The 20,074-nt window shown below is 42.8% G+C and overlaps 1 protein-coding gene across 11 annotated transcripts in view; it reads left to right on the top strand.

The window, feature by feature from the left end:
* Positions 1 to 19,424, top strand: part of WDR59 (WD repeat domain 59) — an 83,135-nt gene extending 63,711 nt beyond the window's left edge. For 3 of the 11 annotated variants that reach the window (XR_011538538.1, XR_011538536.1, XR_011538534.1), the window contains 9 exons: positions 3,575 to 3,708; positions 4,835 to 4,916; positions 8,319 to 8,431; positions 9,806 to 9,956; positions 10,052 to 10,124; positions 11,109 to 11,235; positions 11,391 to 11,533; positions 12,974 to 13,068; positions 18,582 to 19,424. Coding sequence is in view for 4 of the 11 variants with exons in the window: in XM_070613884.1 (XP_070469985.1) it covers positions 3,575 to 3,708; positions 4,835 to 4,916; positions 8,319 to 8,431; positions 9,806 to 9,956; positions 10,052 to 10,124; positions 10,446 to 10,529; positions 11,109 to 11,235; positions 11,391 to 11,533; positions 18,582 to 18,817 (1,143 nt within the window). In the remaining 7 variants the exon portion in view is untranslated. Of the gene's footprint in view, positions 1 to 3,574; positions 3,709 to 4,834; positions 4,917 to 8,318; positions 8,432 to 9,805; positions 9,957 to 10,051; positions 10,125 to 10,445; positions 10,530 to 11,108; positions 11,236 to 11,390; positions 11,534 to 12,973; positions 13,069 to 18,581 lie in introns of those variants that run through there. The other 8 variants (XR_011538537.1, XM_008523431.2, XM_008523432.2 and 5 more) reach the window with 4 other exon arrangements.
* Positions 19,425 to 20,074: the final 650 nt, after the last annotated feature.

Raw genomic sequence — 20,074 nt, 5'->3', positions numbered from 1 at the left:
GATGGTTACAGAAAATTGTCCAAGACCACTATCTTTACATTTTCATCAAGTACTTATTGATAATTCGCGTTGGTTGTTTCTCCTGATTTCTGTAACCCAAGACTGTAAATGGGCCAAGGGTCCTAAGACATCACTTTGGACTCTGAGTTTCTTTCTCTCTGAATGTGCCTCACGCTAAAGAACAATGCAGAAAGGAGATTAAACAGTGTGAGGTTCAGCCTTTTGAGCCCAGCCTGAAATACAGCATCTTAGTCTGAGTCTGGCGTGCCTCTGTGAAGCCATGTCAGGAGCTGCTTACCTCTGCCCATCTTCAGCTCACTGCTCTGGCTCAGCAGAACACAGTCACAAGGTTTCGCAGAGAAGCAACTTTAGAAGTGAGTAATGGAAGAGGATAGTGTGTTGGTTAGGCCTCACTAGAACCAGATGTTGATCTCCTTGTATGCAGAAATGGACCACTTCTTTCATTTAAAATGGACCAAACTGTTTATATATTAACAGTAGCTTAGTCAGGACTTAATTTTTTTTCCCTTTTTAATCTAAAATCAGACTCTTAAAAACAGGTTAGCAAGTATGGGCTTTGCAGTCTGACAGGCCTGTATTCAAATCTCAGCTCTTTTTTTTTTTTGAGGAAGATTAGCCCTGAGCTAACACCTGCTGCCAATCCTCCTCTTTTTGCTGAGGAAGACTGGCCCTGAGCTAACACCCATGCCCATCTTCCTCTACTTTCTATGTGGGACACCTACCACAGCATGGTGTGCCAAGCGGTGCCGTGTCTGCACCTGGGATCCGAACCGGCAAACCCCAGGCCGCCAAAGTGGAACGTGCGCACTTAACTACTGTGCCACCGGGCCGGCCCCACATCTCAGCTCTTATGAGTGCGGCCTTGAGTAAGCCTGACATCCTCATTTGTAAAAGGGAGGCAGCGCCCCCTCTGTCGGAGAGCTCTGGGGAGGCTCACGCTCGCACAGAGTGAGCAGTCCATAGCAGGAGCTAATGTTAATAGTAACGGACAAGTCTTTAAATCCTAAGTCAAACGTCTGTACACTTGGACTTGTGTCCAGGACGTCTCTCATTTCCCTCATAAGAAGTCCTCTGTAGCCATTTGGAGGTAAGGCTCTGGGGAGAGGGGATAATTCCTCGTGATCTTCCATGTCCATTACCCAGGGCCCTCTGCTCAGGTATCTTTGACATTCTAAAATGATCATTTTTAGAAATAATTCAATTCTGCTAGGAACAACATTTTTGAGTGAGCTGGTCTATTTGCCAATGAACCACTTTTGGCACGTGGGCCTTGATATTATACTTTTGTTAGGTTTACTTAAAGAGTCAGGGAATTGGGGTTGTTTTCAGTGTGGTCTGAAAACTATAGAGCCCATCCCTCATGGGGTGACCATTTATTTCTTCTGTTTGGTTAAATGGAGCTATGGTGAATTACTCAGTTGTGAAGTGCTTCTCATTTTCTCTTTGTAATAAGGAGCCAGAGTGACTACCTGGAACAGTGTTTTAGAAGCCTTCCAGCCAACCCAGAAGACCCACTGAGATGGATCATATTCCATTCCAGGTGGAATCATTTTAGTGTAGCTCTTTTTTTTTTTTTTTAAATTCCAGTACCTAAATTTTGCCTGAGATGACCACTTATGTGGGACCTGTGGGTATGTTGTTTCCTGGGGTTTTTAAACCCCTGGAAACCTGGATGAAAATCACAGTGAAGTGAGTTTGTGTACACATACCCTCCCTCTTCTAGTTACCACAGCGTGCCATTCCTGTCACTGCCGGACAGATGGATGCCAACTTACCCTCCCTAAAACAGGTCATGTCACAGTGTTTAGTGCACGTGTGACCACATCCATCTTGTGTCGGTTAACACTGCCTCGCTCCAGCCCATTCTGACAGGTTGTTTGCTCTTTACCACGTTCTCCCCTTAGTTGCACCCACATCAGGATATTTATGGCTAAAAGAGTAGTATTTTTTTGAGTATGCACATAATTCGTCTTTAGAAAATGACCAGGGCAAGCAGAGAATTGAAGGGCTACCCCACAATAATAGATTAACCTTCCTCTTGTATTGCAGAGTTATGACTTGTGTATGGATAAATAGTAAATAGTAACTGAACTGCTTCTTAAGATCAAATGATTTAAGGTTCCAAATGGATAATGTAGTATATGTATTTACAAATTATGATGAACAATTTAGATACTTCAGCTAAACTTCTTCATTTACCTGCCATGAGCTAAGGCTAGATGTCCTGGATTTAGTAGGTTCCATAACACGGAATTACATGCACTGGACAACTTTGGGGATTAGATGGGACGTCATTGGTCAGAAACACCTGACTAACTCAGGAAAGAGTGATTGTGTAAACATCACTTGTAGAAAATGAATTTATTTGTGAGTAATCTAAATAATGATCTAATCTAAATTCCTGAGAACTTATATACATCCATAATAATTATAGAGTTTTAAATTTCACTTTTTCAGATTGCCCAGTTTTCACTCTCACCTTTTCATTGTACCCTTATTAACCTTGTGAGATAGGAACAGCAGAACTCATCATGAGCCACAGGTTATCAGTGGGCGAAGAGAGTGACATGAGACTGAGTTCACAGCAAATAAGTAACCTGCCCTGGGTCACACTGAGCCAGTACATGTGGTAATAATACCGGTAAACCTTGGTTTTCTGACTCCAAATTTCAGGCCCTTTCACTAGCTCTTTCTGCTGCCTTTGCTAATAAATATGTCACTTCCTTCCTGAGTTGAATCACTTTGGTGACCCCCTTTTTAACTTCTGGCAAGAAAATAGAATATTGCCCCCTTGGCAGGTTGTCATTTTGAAGATACCAAGTGGGGCTACACTCTAATAATTCTCATTTTTTCAGGACATCTCTCATTTCCCACATATGGGCTCCTCTAGCCGTTTGTAGGTAAGGCTCTGGGGAAATAGGATAATTGCTCATGACCTTCCTTGTCTGTTACCCAGGTCCCTCTGCTCAGGTATTTTTGACATCATAGATGATCACTTTTAGAAATAATTCAACTCTGCTAGGAAAACAGGGTAATTCTCCTTGAGCTGCTAAGCTTCTTGGTCTGCCTACCGTAGATTAAGGTTTGCAGAGCGCACACTGCTGTGTCTGAATTAAATTTCCAACAAATCCTATTAAGACTGAGAATAAAAAAAACTTGGATTAGGTTCAAGCAGGAACTTTGAACCTAGGGCTGAACCCAACCTTAAAAGTTGCTCTTCTCCCACATTTTTGTGGTCTTTACTAACTTCTTTACCTGCTGCTCTTTCTTTCCTTATTTTTTTAACTCTGGCTTCAAGGTGTCTGTTTTTGAGCACCTGCAGAATGCATACAGCACTGCAGTAGGTGCTTGTTTTCCTGTTAGGATTTTGGACCAAGAGCTCAATGCCCTTTGTCATCCTTTTATTTCCTACAGATGCTGATTCATGTAATTGTGGGCATGATGTAATGCAAAGTGTCTGCAAATTACCAATGACCCAACTCTGATGTGCTCTGCAGCTGTAGGTTTCCGTTCATCAAAATCCCTGTTAGTGATGTCTTGTCATCTCCCCTAGAAATCCAGGAGATGGAAGAGTAAGCGTGAGGGATCAGACTCTGGCAATCGACCAATCAAGGCTGCTGGGAAAGTTATCATCCAGGATATTGCATGTCTTCTTCCTGTTCACAAATCATTGGGAGAACTCTACATGTAAGTTCGAGATTTCGAGTATGCCGTGCCTCTCACTTAGTCATGATTATCAAAGTGATTTTGTTGTTGTTGTTCAAGTATTGGAACCTTTTCTTCAAAAGCAGTTTTAGGAGAAGTCCGGTATATTAGCTTTCTGTTACTGCATACCAAATTACCACAAACTTAGTGACTGAAAACGACGTACATTTATTGTCTCGGAATTTCCATGGGTCAGGAGTCTGGGCGTAGCTGGGTCCTTGCTCAGGTCCTAGCAGGCTGAAATCATGGAGTCGGGCAGGTGGTGGCCTTATCCAATCCTCAGGGTCCTCTTCCAAGTTCATTCAGGTTGTTAGAATTCAGTTCCTTGCAGCCATAGAAGCTGTGAATTTTATCTTGGAGACCAGCGGGAGAGTCTCGCTGGTGCTACACCTTCTTTCTAAGGTTTCACCCGATAAGGTCAGGCCCACCCACGATAATCTCCCTTCTGACAAATTCAAAGTCCACTGATTATTAACTTAATCACGGGTGTGATAACCCATCCATATTCACTGGTCTTGTTCACATTTAAAGGGAGGGGGTTATACAGAGTGCATACAGCAGGGAGCAGAAGTCTTGGGAACAGTCTCAGCATTCTGCCTCCCACACCCAGTAAGTAAAACAGATAGAGCAGAGCCACTTTGGTTGACGGGAGTTGGGAGGTGAGTGACTGGCATACAGAGGCTGCCCTGTGTTTCCCCTTCTTCCTAAACTTGGACACGTAACAAAAGCATTTATGTTTCGTAGTATATGTACAGCACACTACTCTGAGTTAGAAACTACAGTCAGTATTGCGCATATTTAAATCAATTTTTATTTGACCCTCAAGCCTGGGAACTCCACAGGAGAGCTGGTTGGTAAATTGGTCTTTGAGTCTGACTTCCAAGAGGTGAGCGATTGCGCCTGCCCCAGGCCTGAACCCACAGCATACCATCAGCTGTAGGAAAGCTTTTTCTCCCTGTCATGTAGGAAGGGAGCTTAAGGCCAACACAGATAAAACATTTCGAGTGACAACCAAAGGCACAGTTTTCAGTCTGTTTGTTAAACCAGTAGTAATTGATTTAGGAAGTTAGACTAGGAAGAAACGTTTTTATTCTTTTTTTAATTTCAGATTGAATGTAAATGATATTCAAGAAACTTGTCAGAAGAACGCCGCTTCTGCCTTGCTTGTTGGAAGGAAGGATCTTGTCCAGGTAGCGTCCGTCCCTTTTGCTGGAGATTGGGATTTTTCTTTCTGAGCAGGCTGTTTTCACTTTATAGTTGTGGTTAAGTGACATTTCAAGATGTACCGTCTATTTTGCAATTCCCTTCCCATTTTCTTTGGCAACTACAGGGCTAGAGAGCTTTCTCAATCCCTTGGACGTTTCTGTATTAGTCCTTAGTTGAGAAGGTCCTAAACTAAGTGTTTACTAAATATTTTCGATTCCGCCTCTTTCTGTTCTGTTGCCGTGTGACTGTTGCATGCCTAAATTTGGGTGTCCGTACCCTCAATTCTGTTCTGTTTGTTTACTTTTAAAAATGCTTCATATCATAAAATGTTTACCAAAGTGTTCCTTTAGACGGACACAGGTTCAGTTTTAAAATATGATGTAATGTTACAGAAATTTAAATTTCCTTCATCTTTGCAGCAACACATCAGTGTAGAAAAGCTGCTCTTATGTTGTTTTTTTTAACAGCTTTATTGAGATACAGTCCATAGACTAGGGGATTCATGCATTTAAAGTGTACCATTCAATGGCTTTTAATATATTTACAGAGTTTTGCAACCATCACCACAAACGATTTTAGAACATTTCCATTACCTCAAAAAGATACCCTGCACCCCTAAGCTGTCACTTCCCAATCCTCTCTTCCCCCACCTAGTCCTAGGCAGCTGCTCGTCTGCTTTCTGTCTCTATTGCACCTTTTTTTCTTTAGTGTGAGGATTAGATTGAGCAATGGAAACTACTAGCTATTGTCTTATCAGCTCAGTTTTTTCATTATAACCCTCCAAACGACCCAGAGCTAAGGCCTTCCTTTGATTTTTCTATGCTTAAAAAATTCCTAAGATTTCCATTTGTGTGTGTGTGTTTGTTTTGTTTTTTTTTTTAAGATTGGCACTTCAGGCCAGCCCGGTGGTACAGCGGTTAAGTGCGCATGTTCCGCTTCGGCGGCCCCGGGGTTTGCCAATTCAGATCCCAGGTGCAAACATGGCACCGCTTGGCACACCATGCTGTGGTAGGCGTCCCACATAGAAAGTAGAGGAAGATGGGCAAGGATGTTAGCTTAGGGCCTGTCTTCCTCAGCAAAAAGAGGAGGATTGGTAGCAGATGTTAGCTCAGGGCTAATCTTCCTCAAAAAAAAAAAAAAAAGATTGGCACCTGAGCTAACATCTGTTGCCAATCTTTTTTTTTTCTTCTTCTTCTTCTTCTCCCCAAAGCCCCCTAGTACATAGTTGTATATTTTAGTTTGTGGGTCCTTCTGGTTGTGGTATGTGGAATGCTGCCTCAGCACAGCCTGATGAGCAGTGCCATGTCCGCGCCCAGGATGCGAACCAGCGAAACCCTGGGCCTCCGAAGCGGAGCGCGCAAACTTAACCACTTGGCCTCGAGGCCAGCCCCTCCCTTTGTCTTCTAATAAACACTGTCAAGTTTCTGCCCCAAACCCTTTTAGGTGAAATTTAGAGTCATGGATTTAATCTATTTCCCTAAGCACCCAGCCATCTAAATAGTTACATGAACACTAAGAAGACAAAATGAAGTAGTAGAAATAGTGTGGAGTTTATAAGAGGAGGCATAGGTCCAACTCAGCTCCCTGGTTGGGTAGCCCTGGGCAGGAGATTTCAGACTCTCTCAGCTTCTGTACATATTTGTAAAATGAGAACCATAGGAAAAATCACCTGTTGGTGAGCAGGTTGGTAAATGCAATATTAAGGCAGATCCAGTGTTCATGTTCTGAAGAAACGTTCTCTGAGGAAAAATTACTTCCTGAAGTGTGTTAATATGTGTGTGTGTATTTTTTTCTTTTTCTTTTTTAAGTTTTCTGTACTTTCCTGGCAGAGTTGATTTAGAAGGTCAGGCTAGTCCAAGTGAAGAGGAAAGACCGTTCCCTTGGGTTCACACAGACCTGGGTTTAAATCTGGCCTCTGTCACTTTTTTGTTGTGTGACCCTAGGCAGCCACCTAATCTTTCTGAACCTCAATTTCCTCAACTGTAAAATAGGAACAAGACTTCTGAGGTCCTTATGAGAGCTAAATGAGGTAATATATGTAAAATTCCTATACCTATAGATGGTAGGTGGTAAATAGCCAATATATAGTACAGTTACTACTGCTCTTCTTGCAATTTGTAAATGAGACAGTGTCATCATTTGTGGCACGGGACTGTTTAATGGGACAGAAATGATGTCATTGCAAATGCTTGCAGAATTTTTTTTCTTCTTTATGTACATATTGAAGATGACGTGTCTACTATTTTGCAAAGAGTTGCAGAAATAAACCTAAGTGTCCACTATTTGTGCTGAAAGCATTTAAGGAAATGTGTATTGTAAGTGAGGAAGTAACATGCCTAAGTTGTCAGCCAGAGTAGTAAACATCCATCCTCTCCTAACCCAGAAAGCCGTGAACTTCTCTCAGCACCCATTCGGGTGGGTCCTTGATTAAAGAGACGGATGTAAGCCTCAGGTTTCTCGTTTGAAGTAATGCTTGTGTGCAATAGTTAAGCGTATTGATGCCACTTGTGATTTAATTGATTTTTTACGTATCTGATGTGTTTCTCTACCTGTTTTTCATTACTTTTATTTGCTTATTCTTTTTCTCCTTGATTCAAAGTCTGTGTCTTCTTCCTTTTGAGCTTCTCACAGGGTCTAGTACAGTGTTCTGCAGTTAGTGGGCATACAATGTCTTGCTACTAAGAGATTTCCCAAAAGTAGTGTTCCATTTTCAAAGATGTGGAGGGGAAGGGGCTCTGTCGATGGTGTGATTTATTTAGCGTGTGCTAAATCTTGGATTTAATAGACACTTAATGGACACTCGTTTCTGCTTGATGACTTCAAGCCCCGAGAGATTTCAAGTTTGGAGCTATTCCTCAGATTTGGTGTCAACAAAAAGAAAGCCAAGTCTATTTTGTCTTGGCGTATTTTTCTGTAGCTTCGGAGAGTGTACTGAAACTTCTGTAGTGAAGGCAACACAGTTTTTCATTATTTGGGCAAAGAAGGACAGATCTTCAATGTGATGCAGAATGCTGGGTTTTTTCCTGCCAGTTCACTAACAAAGCAGCAGAAAAAGTCACATGAGTTAGCAGGTAGATAGATAACCTGTTGAAGTTATTGCACGATGTCATTTCTCTGAAGTTGGCTTAATAAAAGCTTTTAAGGCTAGTGTTTCTCAAACGTTATAGTGCATACAAGTCCCCTGAGAATCTTGTTAAAATGCCAATTCTGATTCCGTAGGTGTGGAGTGGGGCCTAAAATTTTCCAGTAAGCTGCCAGTGTCTGCTGCCCTCAAAGTAGCTTGCCTGTAGGTTGCATATGGCGGATAGGCAGGGTTTTTTCATGGTTTCTCTTCCTGTCCTGTCCTTGCTGGTCTGAGCTTGAATGTTTCTCTTTGATCTGTCCAGGTTTGGTCACTGGCCACGGTAGCTACAGACCTTTGCCTTGGTCCAAAGTCTGACCCAGATTTGGAAACACCCTGGGCTCGACATCCATTTGGGCGACAGCTGCTGGAGTCCCTGTAAGTTTTGAGAGCTAAAAGTGAGGAAAATGAGTGATATAAATTTTAGGTCTGTAAACACTTTCCATGTTATTGTCTAAGAGAAAACTACGGAGGTCCAAGGAATGAGAGGAAGTGAGATCTTCCTTTTAGTGCTACAGGAGCTCCTGTGCAGAACTAACTTCTTATAGCAGAAGGAACTGCACAATATTTCTCATGTATAACAAGGATTCGAGACTCATGTGTCCTTTAGAGATTGATGCTCTAACCCATAAGTCACGTCAGTCTGAACGCGTAAGTCTGAGCTCTTGAGATGCTCAGTGTCTTGGGTACTGTAGTTTCGCCCCTGAGAGCAGATGAGAGAATTGCATGTTGGCTTTCCTGTTTTCCAAAGGCCATGATGCTTTCACCCTATTAGGCAATTTATGAAAACATGAATTTGTGTTGGATCTATTACACTGAAATACGGCAAACTGGAAATACAACATGCAAAATGACTTACAACCAGGTAAAACCACTTGAACCTCCATGGCACTGAAGCCCAGGTCCTGGACAGAGAGACAGAAGCTCTGAGTCCTTCAGGTGGAGGTTTGCCTCATCTGCTTGCGGAGGCCAGACCCGGACTCGTGCTCACGCTTCAGTTGCCTCATGGTGACGCGGGGATAATAATGCTTGTTCTGCCCACTTCACGTGGGGCTCACATCAGCTAGCAAGTGTGAAAAGACTTTAAAAAATATTAGACATGCTTGGTAGGAAAGCATTAATATTGTTCCATCACAAAGGCCAAGTCCTTCTGATCCCAACCTCCCTAGCATAGTGGGCTTGAAAGGAGCAAAGAGGACATGAGTACCTAAAGGGTAAAAATGTTACTTGTGGGTCTTACTTCGTAGCGCTCATTCATAATTCCACCTCTTGAGTCTGTGGCCTGCGCACCATCCTGTGCTAGTCCAGTGTTCTCTGAGCACCTTCCCATCCTTTAGGTTATGTGAATGAAGTATACGGGAGCCCCAGAGAGCAGTGTGGTTCTTCCTAGGAGCTGGGGAGACTGACAGCATGTGTGGCCGCACTCAGAGGTCAGTTTAGTCTCCTTAGTTCTTGGAGTAGCTACGTTCAAGTCTGAGCCCAGGCCTGGATGCCAACCAGAAGCTTTCAGATTGGTTATCTAGATCATTTGTAATACTTTAATACAGTTTATTCCAGAACAAATTTAGCCAAACTCAAAGTAGATCAAGCCCCTGGATCTGTCGGAAGCCCCGGTTCCTGCAGGGGTTTTTGAGACAGAATTAAGAATCCTCCCTCCCTCCCCCTGGGGCAACAACCCGCTGCGGTTGTGATTCTTACCCTTCCTCCGTCCCTTCTCTTGACTTGTTTTCTCTCCTCTCATCTGTTCTCCAGGTTGGCTCATTACTGCCAGCTCCGGGATGTCCAGACATTGGCTATGCTCTGCAGCGTGTTTGAAGCCCAGTCTCGGCCTCAGGGAATACCAAACCCCTTCGGGCCTTTTCCCAGCCGTTCCTCTAACCTCGTGGTGTCCCATAGTCGATATGTAAGCTTGTGGTTTTCTGGCTTGTGTCTGACTTTTCCTAAAGGTAAACTTCCGTGGGGAGCGTGGTTCTGATGCTGCTCCTGTTTGTTCTGCAGCCTAGCTTTACTTCCTCTGGTTCCTGCTCCAGCATGTCAGACCCGGGGTTCAGCACTGGTGGCTGGAACATAGGTTGGTATGGAAGTAACTTGGCCCATGCTGGATTCTTAGTACTCTAAAAGCTGTGTGTGATTTATTAATATGTAATCTTTAGTTGATGATATTTTTCCTTGTTTCTGATTTCTCTTTAAATTTAGTATGATGGGGATACGATAGTCAGCAAGGCCTGGACTTTCGTATTTGAACAGGCTAGTTTCTGCTGCATCTTTTGTGCCTTGCTGGGTTGCTTTTCATCTCGTAACCTTGAGAAATTGACAATCAGACTTCCCGTGTTCACCCCAAAAACCTAACCCTTATCCTTTCTCCTTCACGTGCCTCTTCCATGATGATCAGCCACTTCCCAGTATCTGCCTTTTCCCATGCTCCCCTTTCAAGGTAGAGAGAGAAAGCTGAGCCTGATTCCAGCTGACCATAAAGGTCTATTTAGTGAGTAGGTGTATTTGTGTTTTCTGGATTTTTAAAATTTCTTGTAAAAAATGATCTTAGTTTTCTTGATTGTAAAAGTAATACGTGTCCAGTGAAGAAAAGCAAACAAAAAATTTTAGAGAAGAAAATAGTAATCATTGATTCCACCACCTAGAAATAACATCTGTTAACATTCCAGAACACTTTCTTCCAGTCTTTGTATGTGTGTGGGGGGGTCATTCTATATCTGTGATTTTGTGCTCCGTTTTTTATTTTATCATGAGCATTTTCTCATGTTACTTAAAAAGTCTTTATAAATAATGACTGCCTAATATTCTACTATATTACTTATTCTAGAATTTGCTTAATCATTACATATGTACTTAATTATCAAGTTACCTTAATAATAAATACCTAGACAGAAAGGTAAGGCTAGGAAAGAGTTCTGTTTAGTTGTATTTCTCGGGGTCTTCAACTTAGCTTATTTTTCTTCCAGGGAATAAACTAGGACACACTACATTATGAGAGTTTTCAGATATTTTCCATGCCTTCTCTGATTTCCATCTTCCTTTCCCATTTGGTTTTCTTCAGCGGGAAGAGAGGCAGAACATATATCTTCTCCTTGGGGAGAGTCCTCCCCAGAAGAAATCCGCTTTGGGAGTCTGACCTACAGTGATCCCCGTGAGCGAGAACGGGACCAGCATGATAAAAATAAAAGGTAGCAACATTCCCAGGCAACAGCTGTAATTTCATAACGCTTAGATTCTCCAAAATCTGGACTCTTGCTTTAGGAAATGTCTCTTAAATGCCCTTTGGTATCAAGCTTATTTTTTCTTAATGGAACTGACAGGAAATTTTTTAAATTTTGTCCAGGCTTCTGGACCCTGCCAATACCCAGCAGTTTGATGATTTTAAGAAATGCTATGGAGAAATCCTCTATCGCTGGGGCCTGAGAGAGAAACGAGCTGAAGTGCTGAAGTTTGTTTCATGTCCTCCTGATCCTCATAAAGGGATTGGTGAATATGCATTTCTTTCTTTTCTGTCACTGTCTGAAAGCTCCTGTAACTTAATTTGTCCATAGCATAAGACTTTGGATGAAGTTTTAGTTTCTCCTTTATAATCAGAAGTTTCGAAGCATTTTGAAAACTCTTGCGTTAGCTGACAAAATTAAATTTCTATTGTTAACAGTAGTTTTATATACAGTACTCAGATATTGATTAGAAGTAGGGATAGTTATTCACTGATTCAATTAATGTATATCAAACTCTTCTTAGGCACAATGCTAGCACATTCCTTCCCCTCGTGAAACTCAAAGACTCTAAGGGAGGAGAAAAATAATTACAAATTGTGATAAATATTTATAAGCAAAAAAAAGAATGTTGGGGCAGGGAGGGAGAATTTTAGAAGATGTGTTAAGGTGTATTGGGAAGGCCTCTCTGGGAGCTGAGGCCTGAAGGATGAGAAGAAGCCATCCAGGCAGAGAGCAGTGGGAAGAGCGTCGCATGCAGAGGCAGCAGGCCTAGGGGAGACATAGCTTGTTATTTTAAACAAGTGAAGGAAGCCCAGTGTGGCTAGAACAAAATGAGTGAGAAGAGTGGTGTTGAATTAGATTATAGGATAACTGGGGACTTGTAAATAAAGAATTTGGACTGTACTCTAAGTCCATTGGTCAGCTTCAAAGGACATTAAGAAGTAAATCATGTGCCCTGGTTTTCATTTTAAGAGGATCACTTGGCCGTTATAAGGAGAAAAGATTAGAGGAGGGCAGAAGTAGAGGCAGGAAGACCATTGGAAGACCGTTAGAGTAGTGAAAGAGAGATCGATGGCACAGTCTAGGGGTGATATCAATGAGGTGGAGAGAGATGGATGGATTAAAAATATATGTCAGAGGTAGATTCAACATGACTTACTAATAAATTGGATGTGGAATTGAGGAAAAGAGACAAAGTTTCCAACTTGAGCAGCTAGGTAGATAGTGGTGCCAATATTCTAAGATAGAAAAGACTAGAAGAAAATCATGAGCTCAGTTTGGGATGGTCAGAAAAGTGTGTGAGATATCAGGCTGTAGGAGTCATGTAGGCAGTTGGATGTAAGTCTGGAGTCAAAGGAGAGATTAAGGCTCAAAGAAGGAATTTGGGGATCTTCAGCATAGAGGTGGTATTCAAGCTGTGAGAATGGGTGCATTTACCTGGGAGCTGAGGTGTGGGGAGGAAGAGAATGAAGGGAGCAAATAAGAGAGGCTACCCACCCTCGGCCTTGAGAGAAACCAGTACTTGGAACTTGAGTCTTGGAGGAAGAACCAGAAGCAGAGACTGAGAATGAGACACCAGTGAGTTTTGAAGAAAAGCAAGACTGTGTTATGAAAGAAGCTAAGAGAAAAGATGTTTTTTAAAGGGTGACATGGAATACTGCCAAAAAGAGTGGACTGAACACACATTGATTTCTTCTCTCCCCAGACCCCACCAAAGTGTCTTTATAGAGCTTTTCTGAAAAGACATAACCATACAAGGAGAAGTAATGTTGGCAATAACATTTGGGACCTGACACGCAGGTAGGTTAGTGGTAGCTGATTTTACAGGGCCTGAGAAAACTGAACTGGCAGACAGAAAAATGGTAAGATACATGGCAGAACCCCCAAGTGGCTCAGGAATTAGTGGTACCTGGTACCTCTGGAAGTGGCACAAAAGTGAGAATAAAAACAAGAGTATTGTTTGATGGCCTTTTTAGGGTACCCAGGTCCCTGCTTCTAGTCTGCAGAACAGGTTATTACCTCCCTCTACACCCAAAAAACTGGAAATTCATTCTCCAGAGAAGGTAAATGCACTTCCAGATTGAAAGGGCCCACCAAGTACCTAGCATGATGAATGAAGAAAGACCCAGGGATAAAGAGAAGATCCTGGAAGCTTCCAGAGAGAGAAAACAGATCACAGCCAAAGGATAGGAGTACAAATGGCGTCACATTTCTCAGGAGCAGTGGACCAGAAACAGGAAACCATATAACAGCACAGCAGTGCCTTCAAAATTCTCGAGAAAATGGTTTCTAACCTAGAATTCTGTATCCGGGTTATCAATCAAGTGTGAGAGTAAACATCAGCCCATCTAAGAAGGAGGCATAGATTCAATCCAGGAAACCAGGGGGTCAGAAGGATGATGAAGGGAGTTCTCCGTGACAGACTTAGAGGAGACCAGTCCAGGTTGAACCTTCAGGAGCATTGTCTCCAAGGAGAGAAGACTGGAAAAATATCTAGTACATTTCAGTGTTCCCTGTATTTATAGAAGATTCAGATATTTGAGGGAGAGTTTAGAGATGAGTTATTGATAAGTACATAGCAAAATAAGCAAATAAAAAAAAACAAGACAGTTACGAACTCTAGGAAAGACAAAATGTATAAGAAAGAAAAAGTTGTCATGGTACGTGGCTTGGCTTGAATGCTTAGCTAGATAAATAACATAAAAACAGAATACAGTCGGCTCTCCGGATCTGCGGGTTCCTCACCTGCGTGTTCAACTACTGGCTGATGGAAAGGCCTACAATGGTTGCATCTGTACTGAACATGTGTAGACTGTTTTTTTCTTGTCATTCCCTAAACAGTATAGTATAACAACTATTTCCATAGGATTTACATTGTATTAGGTATTGTAAGTAATCTAGAGATGACTTAGAATATATGGGAGGATGTGCATAGGTTACATGCAAATACTATGCCATTTTATATAAGGGACTTGAGCATCTGTGGATTCTGGTATCTGCAGGGGTCCTGTCTCCCAAGGATACTGAGCGATGACTGTACTGATCCAACCAAGTGATGATAGCTCTGTGTGGGGAACATGAGGGACGGGTGGCGTATGAGTGAGGCTGGGGAGACTGAGGAGTTACAGAGAGCTTCCACGGCAGGCAGTCAATGGGTAATGCTTAAATATGAAGATTAAGAAACAGCTTAATAACATGTTGTTTAGAGATAGGGAGGTAAAAACAAAAATAGTTAATTTGGTTGGAAGGATTTCCTCTAGGGAGTAGTGGATGTAGGGGTAATAGAGAATGCTGGGGTTGGTAATCAGATGTGTGAAATTATTTGACTCTTTAAGTTGTGTGTGTTTATAGTTTCAATTTAAAAAACAAACCAGAGTAATACATAGATTTAGATATTGAATAACAAGGATTATTTTAATATGGATTATTCTGGTGTATGTACTTGAAGAAATGCAGACACAAAATGCTATTTGGGCAATATGCTTTTCAGGGCATCTAAGTGCATGAAAGTGTATCAGGGAGAGATTAATGATCACCTGGAGCAATCTGTCTTTTAAAATTAGTTTTCAGGAAAATATGTAAATCACAGAGATATGTAACGGATGTGTGAATCCATCAATCAGGTAAATTCTTCGTGGCGTGTACTGTTAGAAAGCATCATGCTGGGTTCTGTGGGCTGTATAAAGAAGTGTAAGTGTGGTTGGGGGCGGTGGGTCAAGAAGTCTGCAGTCCAGAGAGTTAACACATAAGCTCTTGAAGACTTAAATGATATTCAAGAATGAATAGTAAGTTTTAATGCCATTACAAACAATATTACAAGATTTCAAAAAGAGGGGGATTGTGAAAGACTCACCAACAAAAACATTAAGAAAAGTATTTTCATCCTTAAAGTTTTTACTTTGGAAGAGCTGGACTGCCCAAATATAGCAAACAGCAGGTATTGAAAGAAAAATATGACAAGGTTATCAAGGCCACAGTTGGTCTCCTGGTAGAAAACCAGCAATTTCCTCTCGCTCATCACGTCTGCAAGGGTCATCCCGTATCGGCTGCAGTTTGAAAGATAAAGTTGTTTTCATTTAGAGAATTGGATACTTTTAGAAAGGACTCAAGTCTTCATTTATTTGAGGGGATAATGCTAGACAGAGTATTCTTTAAAAAAAAAAAATCTCCAGATCCAAGGTGATTTTTGTTGTTTTTTCCATTGTGGTATGTGGCACTTGGTCACAATGGTGCCAGAGCAAGGTGATTGCTTTGCTCCGTCAGCCCTGCTCCCAGTTCCTGCCCCACAGGTGCAATCTACTCACCTAAATTTTGTACAGCAATTTTCTGCTTCAGTTTATTAATTTAATGTCTTATTTATTTGGCTGTTTTATATTACATTTGTGTAGTAGGTGATGTTAACACACACAATCCTTCTTAGTTAATAAACCAGAGCTAGTGACACTAAGCCGCTGGATCTAGCTTCTGCCTGGAGGTTTCGTAAAGCCTCAGGAATCATAATTTGATCGTTCTTTGGTCCGGAAGTATTTTTATTGTCCTTACTAGTTTGCCAGGAGCCAGGAATGATCCATTTCGTCTCTACCAAGTTTCCCCTGCAAAGCCTTCCCTGAGATCCCCAGGGTTGTCAGTGTGTTCCTATAAAAGACACCCTGAGAGCTTCGTGGTTCTGAACACACTCCACATCCCTTTGTATCTCCTAAAGTGGCCAAAGTTAGCATGTACACCAGCATGGCCCAAAGGCATCCGCACGTCCTCCTCAGCTGTAACAAGTGGCCATTTCATTGTGTTAACGATAAGAGGCAAGAGAGAAATATTAAAATTATGCTCAGTGACTTAGCATTTTTGTATTTGCTATGCTTGTGAATTTCATATCCACTCAGAAATTGTCCACACCCGCAAAGATTATTCATTAACTAACTAAATAAAATATTAGTTCAAGGTCTTCAAGTTAATAAGAATTTTAGAAATTATGTTCAAGCTAACACACTATAGAGAAACACAATTACTAATGAATGATATATTGAATTTTTCAGAGAATGACATTTTAATAATTTTACCCAGATGGACATGGAAATTAAAATAAGTAAGATTTAGTTATCTAAAGTGCCAAAGAACAACCCCCCATTTTTTTTAAAGATTGGCATCTGAGCTAACAACTGTTGCCAATCTTCTTTTCTTTTTTTCTTCCTCTCCCCAAAGCCCCCCAGTACATAGTTGTATATTGTAGCTGTCAGTCCTTCTGGTTGTGCTGTGTGGGACACCGCCTCAGCATGGCCTGATGAGCGGTGCCGTGTCTGTGCCCAGGATCCAAACTAGGGAAACCCTGGGCTGCCGAAGCACAGCACGCGAACCCAACCACTCAGCCACAGGGCCGGCCCCATCACCCACTTTTAAAAGACATGTTATTATAATTCAGTTCCCTTGAACACACAGTTTTTACATTCTCATAATTTTAAATGTTGCATCTTATCAAACCAATAAAACCAGTAAAGGAAATTTAAGAAATTTAATTAGGCTTTTCATGAGAACATAAACTGAAGTCTTACATAATATAAAAAGTTATGCGTCGAGAGAGAAGACAGCTATTTTTGAACGGAAATTATCCAACCAGTCTGATTTGTCTCAGGATTCACCTTAACTAGGACTACCATAAAATTTTTTCCTTAGTTACCATGTATTTAAAAGTACCTATTGGCACTTTTATATGACTATCAGTTATCATGAAGCAGAGGAACTGGCTCTGATAGAACCTTCCTCTGTTTTAAGAGGTGGAGGGAGATTTGAAGATTTGGAGAGCAGAGAAGGGGCCCCAGGCGAAGGCTTCTCTGCTCTCAGGGAGGTGAGAGAAGAGGCCGTCCAGTGGGAGAGAGGGCAGCAAAAGTGTGAGGGAGGAGCTTCCAGAACATGGCCCGGGTAGGAAGTAGTGTCGGGAAATGGAAGAGAAACGAGGCAGAGCTGGGGTCTTTCGGGGGCATGTGGTTAGTGAGCTGCACGTCTTGATGGTGGGCCCTCCCTCAGGGAGGCCTGGGGGCAGACATGGAGTGGCCAGGTGATAGGGTTCCTCCATGGTTGAGGTTTTGCCAGGTGGTACTGTGGAGGGAGAGGGGGCAAAAGAGTTGAGGATATTTGCAAAAAAGTGATTATAAATTTGGTCCTCGTGTTGCAGGTCGGCCAAAGGGGAAACCGCAGCTAGAAAGGGGCTGATGGAACGAGAGTGAAAGTGAAGGTGCTCGGTTAGAGATGAGAGGGCAGTGACCGCAGGGCCAGGTGTGCAGAGGGTTAGTGGCTCGGTTTTGGAGACACCAAGGATCATGCCAAGAGTTGGGATAGAGGGCAGACTGAGAACCAAGAGCAGAAGTCTTCAGTGGGTGAGTGCGTGTGTCTAGAATGTCGGTAGATGACAACAGAGAAAAAGAGGAAAGGCTGGTGAGGCCAGATGGCATTAGCCTCAAGAGGAAAGGTGACATTCTGGAGGCAGGAATGGGGTACCCACCCCCCACCCCTGCTGTCCCTAGGACTTAAGACAGAGACAGCCACTCCTTCCAAGGCCAACAGAGGCAGCGGCATTTAGTTAGGGTCAGGTGGTGAGGGGACCGCTCCAAGAAGAGTACAGAGGGCACGTGGGAGGTTTGCACTCCAGGTGGCCCAGTGCAGGGCCAGGCGGGGAGGGGGGAGGATCTCCAGAGCACAGGGCATGCGCGGGGGAGCGGGGGGTAACATGGTTCGCCTGGACTCGGTAGTGACTGAGGCAGACTGGGAAGTGTGGATGGTAGGATTAGCCCTCGGGTCTCTTCCAGAAGGCTGGAGACCAGTGGTATAGCAGGACAGTCCTGAGCGCTTCTCCCCAGGGTGGGTCGCACTGCGGTGTCCTGCCTGGTGCATCTTACACTGACAGGCAGGTAGGGAGGAAACTGTGAGATGAATCAGCTCTCGCCTGAATGTTACTGAGTCCTTCAGTTCTTTTAACAAACGTTGGTTAACCACCTTCTGTGCACCAGGCCCCTGCAGCTGTCAGGGGTGGGAAGAGGAGTGAGACAGCCGCCACCACTACTGTAGGCACTGGGGTTTTTGCCCAGGGCCACTGAGAGCCAGGCGCCTGCTGCACCCTCTGCCCATGCCCTGCCACTGCAGTGACAGTAGCTGCTCCATGAGACTTACTGAGATTGTAGAAGGAGTTCTGCTGTTTTAAGACAGGAAATTGGAATCATTGATCTAATAGAAGCCTGCAGAATCCTAAGATGAATACGTCTTTCTTACCTCACAGAACTAAACTCATTATGTCTCTTGTTTTGGCCATCTCCAACTCTTTCCAGAGTTCGGCGTGTACTGCAGCCACTGTCGGAGCGAGGTCCGTGGCACACAGTGCGCCATCTGCAAAGGCTTCACGTTCCAGTGTGCCATCTGCCACGTGGCAGTGCGAGGATCGTCCAATTTCTGCCTGACCTGCGGGCATGGCGGACACACCAGCCACATGATGGAATGGTTTCGGACCCAGGAGGTGTGTCCCACCGGGTGTGGGTGCCACTGCCTGCTCGAAAGCACCTTCTGAACTTACCGTGGGAGTTGTCAGAAATCCCAGAGGACCCCATAAATGCTGGGTGACAAGCTGTCTGCCAGGAGAGAGGCCCCGGAACCCATTGCCAGCTAGACTGGCGTATGTTCCCCCCGCGGACTGCCTCAGCACCAGCTGTCGTGAGCCTTTGCTCTCTTCTGTTTGGCTGTTGGCGGCCTGGATGTTGCTGGAGGTGGATGAGGGCAACGTGCAGAGCCGAGTAGCCAGGTGGAGGTTTTCTTGGAGAAAAGCACCTGCCTTCAGTGCAGTGTTTACCTTTAAGGTGTTAACCTTAAGCTACTCAACAGCATCCTTTCTGATGCCATTACAGAGACCAAGCTCAGATGCAAAGGACACTCTCCTGAGCCAAAAGACAGTGGACGTTAATTTAGTTAACAAGTGGGCCTATGACATAACTTGGTACGTTTAATGAACTGATGGACAGTGACCTTTTAAAATAAGATACTTAAATTATAAATAGATGATGTACTTAAGGATTCTTAAGATGTATTTTTTGTTTGTTATTTTTCTTCCAGCTGCTCTCCGTTGACTAATAAAATTCTAGTAAATGTCTTTTAAAAAAACAGGGACAGAGGAAGTTGAACGTTTGAGTGAATCTTTTTTTACCCTGCTTCTAATTGAAATTAACTCTCTTGGATAGGACCAAAGTCAGCGCTCAGATTTTTAAAGGAAGTGCTGATTTACTTTTCTTATCTGACAGGAGAAAATAGAATTTGACATTTAAGTTTCTTCCCGACCTCAAGAGTCTTTTAATAATTTCTTTTAGCAAAAGGAAAATAAGATAGCATCGCAGCATTGTTACTCAAGTCTCCCACTACCACCGGGTAGGTTGGCTGAGTTCCGGTACATACCTCACTCTTCGTTTGGCCTTCCCTACAAACTTCGCCCCACGTTTATGTGTGTTCCAAGTCGTTATGACTCACGCGTCCACCAATTCTTCAGAGTGATTTTCAGCTCTTCACATTTTGTATGTGCCAGAGAAGAGAAGTCTTTTTGATATTTCCTCTGAAACTTATATTTGTTTCTTAGAATTTTATAATTCCAAATTAAGATTACCTTAAGAAATTTGTCTTAGGAAACATGTCTCAAAATGTACTGTACATCACTGTGTTTTAAATACGGGTCAGGATTCAATTAATGGATTATGAAATCAATTTAATGGATAAAAACCAGTGTTAAAAAAAATGAAATAGGTATCACCTTACACCCATTAGAATGGCTGAAATAACCAAA

Source organism: Equus przewalskii, chromosome 3 (assembly GCF_037783145.1).
Source record: "Equus przewalskii isolate Varuska chromosome 3, EquPr2, whole genome shotgun sequence".
NCBI classification, from domain to species: Eukaryota; Metazoa; Chordata; class Mammalia; order Perissodactyla; family Equidae; genus Equus; species Equus przewalskii.
Note: the sequence above shows the minus strand (reverse complement) of the source record. Positions and strands in the feature narration are given on the sequence as shown.